The sequence below is a fragment of the Cryptotermes secundus genome, unplaced genomic scaffold (genome assembly GCF_002891405.2).
Source record: "Cryptotermes secundus unplaced genomic scaffold, Csec_1.0 scaffold962, whole genome shotgun sequence".
In the NCBI taxonomy this organism is placed as follows: domain Eukaryota; kingdom Metazoa; phylum Arthropoda; class Insecta; order Blattodea; family Kalotermitidae; genus Cryptotermes; species Cryptotermes secundus.
In genome coordinates, this window is record NW_019720723.1 from 686,575 (window position 1) to 689,940 (window position 3,366).

General features: G+C 43.0%; 1 protein-coding gene across 3 annotated transcripts in view; it reads right to left on the reverse strand.

Moving 5' to 3' along the window:
• Positions 1 to 2,230: 2,230 nt before the first annotated feature.
• The window catches only part of LOC111872525 (mediator of RNA polymerase II transcription subunit 15), an 89,434-nt gene continuing 88,298 nt past the window's right edge, over positions 2,231 to 3,366 (reverse strand). For all 3 annotated transcript variants that reach the window (XM_023866541.2, XM_023866550.2, XM_023866534.2), the window contains exon 8: positions 2,231 to 2,553. In XM_023866541.2, the coding sequence (XP_023722309.1) occupies positions 2,465 to 2,553 (89 nt within the window). In that variant the 3' untranslated portion in view covers positions 2,231 to 2,464. The remainder of the gene's footprint in view (positions 2,554 to 3,366) is intronic.

Consider the following 3,366-nt stretch of genomic DNA (forward strand, 5'->3'; position numbering starts at 1 on the left):
TTTCTTGTTCAAAATTAGTAAGAATAATGCAGAACTAATTGATTAGATCTGTAAAACTTGACCAACGAAATGGAACTCAACATTTGGAAAAATTGAGACTAACTTTATCACACAAGACAATAATACAAAATAAAATAATTTCTCTGGTTTTCAATAAATGTGTTTTACCCCTAGAAACTCTGCTTTGTTTTCTTTATCAAAGAAGGTAATTAACGCCTGACATACAAAAACGATTTAAACTACAGCCCTATGATGATTCCTTGACAGCTGTCTACAGATTGATGTTGTGCAAGGTCGGACTGTCTCCATGGGATCTCTACAGACTGAAAATATGCAGTCTGCGATGTTAAAAATAATCCTTTACTTTTGGGCATAAAATGTATATTTGTAAAACAAAGTAGAAGAATGCGATTGGGGAATACTGCTTTCTGGTAGAAGTGTTTCGGCGTTCTAGAGGACCGTATTTCTTCAATGTCAGGGTCGAAGACCGAGTCACGCAACAAACAAGCAAAAATCATACAGCAGGCAAAGTATGTCTGCTGCTTGTTGGCTTACCCTTCAGCCCTGTAGATGGAGATAGTATCTTCCTCCGAAACGTTGGTGAACTTCTACCAGAATACACCTCTCTGATATCCTAAGATCCAAGTAGAAAATGATCTCCAGTATACAAGAATTGTCAACAGTTTTCAACAAGCAGCGCAATTTGAGGAAATTGCATTGCCGTTTCCTCAATTCGCGCTGCTCTATTCAGTAGCATGTGTTCAACTCTGGTTGATAACAAGTTTCGGAAATCGCGGTTGCGTTGCTGTTGCCAGTTTCCTTGGTGTGCCCTCGCCCTAAGATCGCATTTCTATAGTATCGACCATATATGTATCGAAACGTGCAGCGACGTCTTTGCCAAATAAACGAATGCTGGTGCTTTAGTATCGTTTTATTCCTTGATATATCTGTTGTGTAGACGTTCCATTAAGCGTAACATGATGCATGCCATGAAGATACAGTTGTACAAGATTACGAGATCCGCGTTGCGTCTAGAGAATCAATCGCTTAAGTTCGGCAACAGTCTTGTATCACTCGTGCAAGGAGATGTTAATGCTGGAGTGACAAATTGAATTTCGTGTTTGCTTAGGACTTCGTATTCGGTCTAGAAAACCGAAATTAACGGCTGTGGGGATTCGTTGCGCTGACCACGCGACACCCTCTATCCGCTAAAGTTGGCGCTAACTTCACCCACAAGCGGCGGTCGCTCGGTCGATATAGTTCGCTTGCGGACTAAAGCGACGGAGGTTTTTTTTAGGACGGCGTAAGGCCCAGCATTGAAACGCCGGTTAATTTTAAAAGAGCGTCCTCGTACTGCGCTTGAATCCTCTGAGAATTCAAGCACTCTGCATGGACTGTACGCTAGTTAACCTGCTGTTCCACAAGATGCTTCTATCTATAGGTATCATGCTACTTATCTCTTCACGCATGCGCAGTCTGACTCAGTAACAATGATGATTATTCGTGGAGCATTAGGCCACGTAATCGTGTCGAACTCGTTTTCCCAGACAAGAATACCATTTTCTGGAATACGACACGTCTGGTAGTCACGACAGTGTTCCTTAGGAAACTGAGATAGAGGTAGCAGGTTTCCCCGAAACTTTCGAATCTATCTACCAAGCCACAAGGCATCACATACCAGAATACCATGTTCTTTCTTCTGCCGTGAAAATCCAAAATGTGCCTTTTTTCCCCAACTTTTCACTGAGTACTATATTTCGGACAACACTTGAATATTCACTCCCCCATACGCCTTCATGGCTTAGTGATTAAGCACAGGGACAACTTTACCTTTTTACTTTTTTTTTCTTGGCACTACAGCCCCAGTGGACCTAGGCCTACCTCCATGAACTTCTCCGTTCACTTCGGTTTTTCTAGATCTTAGACATACGGTAGGACTCCTTGGGCGGGTGATCAGCTCGTTGTAAGGCCTCTACCTGTACACAAACACAGAAAAACGCACACACACAAACTAAACATCTATTCCTTGAGTGGGATTCGAACCCACGATCCCGGTTTCCAAGCGAGCGAAGACAGCGCATGCCTTAGACCGCTCGGCTGCCGTGACCGGCCTTTTTACTTTTACCTTGAATAATTCTCGAAATTCAGTATAAAATTCATATATTGTAGGAACAAGGAGATGATTGGATTTTTTCATTCGAAGGATTTCTTACAGTGATTTAAATTGTGATATTAAAAAAAATGCCTGTATTTATTACATAAATATACACTCTTTAGAATGCTATCAGCATTCCATGATCATCTTCCATGGATATACATATAAGCTATAGAAATATGAAAAGTCCAGAGCTGATTACTTTTCAGTATAGGTTATCACTTCCTAAGCCTTTCGTAAAAGTTATTAAACATATATAACGGAACTCACAGCACACAGCTTTATGTATTAGAGGTCGAAATGTTTTCCTTACAGGAGTCCGTCTATGGCGTGGATCACTCCGTTTGTCGCAGGGATGTTGTGGGTCGCAACACCCGCTGAGTTCGCCTTCACTTGACCTGCACAGACCAAGCATACTGCAAGTTAGGAAAACTCTAGAACATTATTTCTCAGCCGCCGGACCGCGGCCCGGTACCGGGCCCTCATCTTGTAAGAGAAAGAATTTACCGGGCCGCGGTCTGACAAAAGTTGAGAATCACTGCTCTAGAACGGACACAGAAAAACGAACAAGTTAAGCAGCAGCACTCATTCCGTTCTAACAGAAATAAAGATCAATTAGGATGGAAAATCTTCATTCGCATGTTTGGCATCCTGTTGTGTGTAACACTGATATGTAAATATGTACGCCGATCACAACCTTAGGCAGCGTCTACACGAGGGGACGAAATGCGTCCGTTGTAACGTACGTATTTTGCTGAGGAAACCACATAGTTGCAGAATGCGGTGCGCAGTTTTTTGTCTGCAATGGAACTACGCACCTCATTCTGTAACTGTGTGGTGTCCTCAGCAAAGTACGTTCGTTACAACGGACGTATTTTGAGCGTTCGTGTAGACGCTGCCTTATAATTTCAATCCTCAATAATGTAACGAGATACAATATCACAACATCAGAACCAACTAAGATCAAGCGGTTAGTCGCTGGCTTCCCACCACAGCGGCCCGGGTTCGATCCCAGGTCTGGTCAAGTGGGATTTATGGTGGACAAAGTGGCGCTGGGGCAGGTTTTCTCCTAGTACTTCGGTTTCCCCTGCCAATCTTCATTCCACCAATTGCTCCACAATCACCCTCACCTATCATCTGGGGCTGGTACAATAGGCCAGAAGTGGCCGCAGTACAAGGGACTTAGTCCCACCCCACTAGCAATAAAAAAA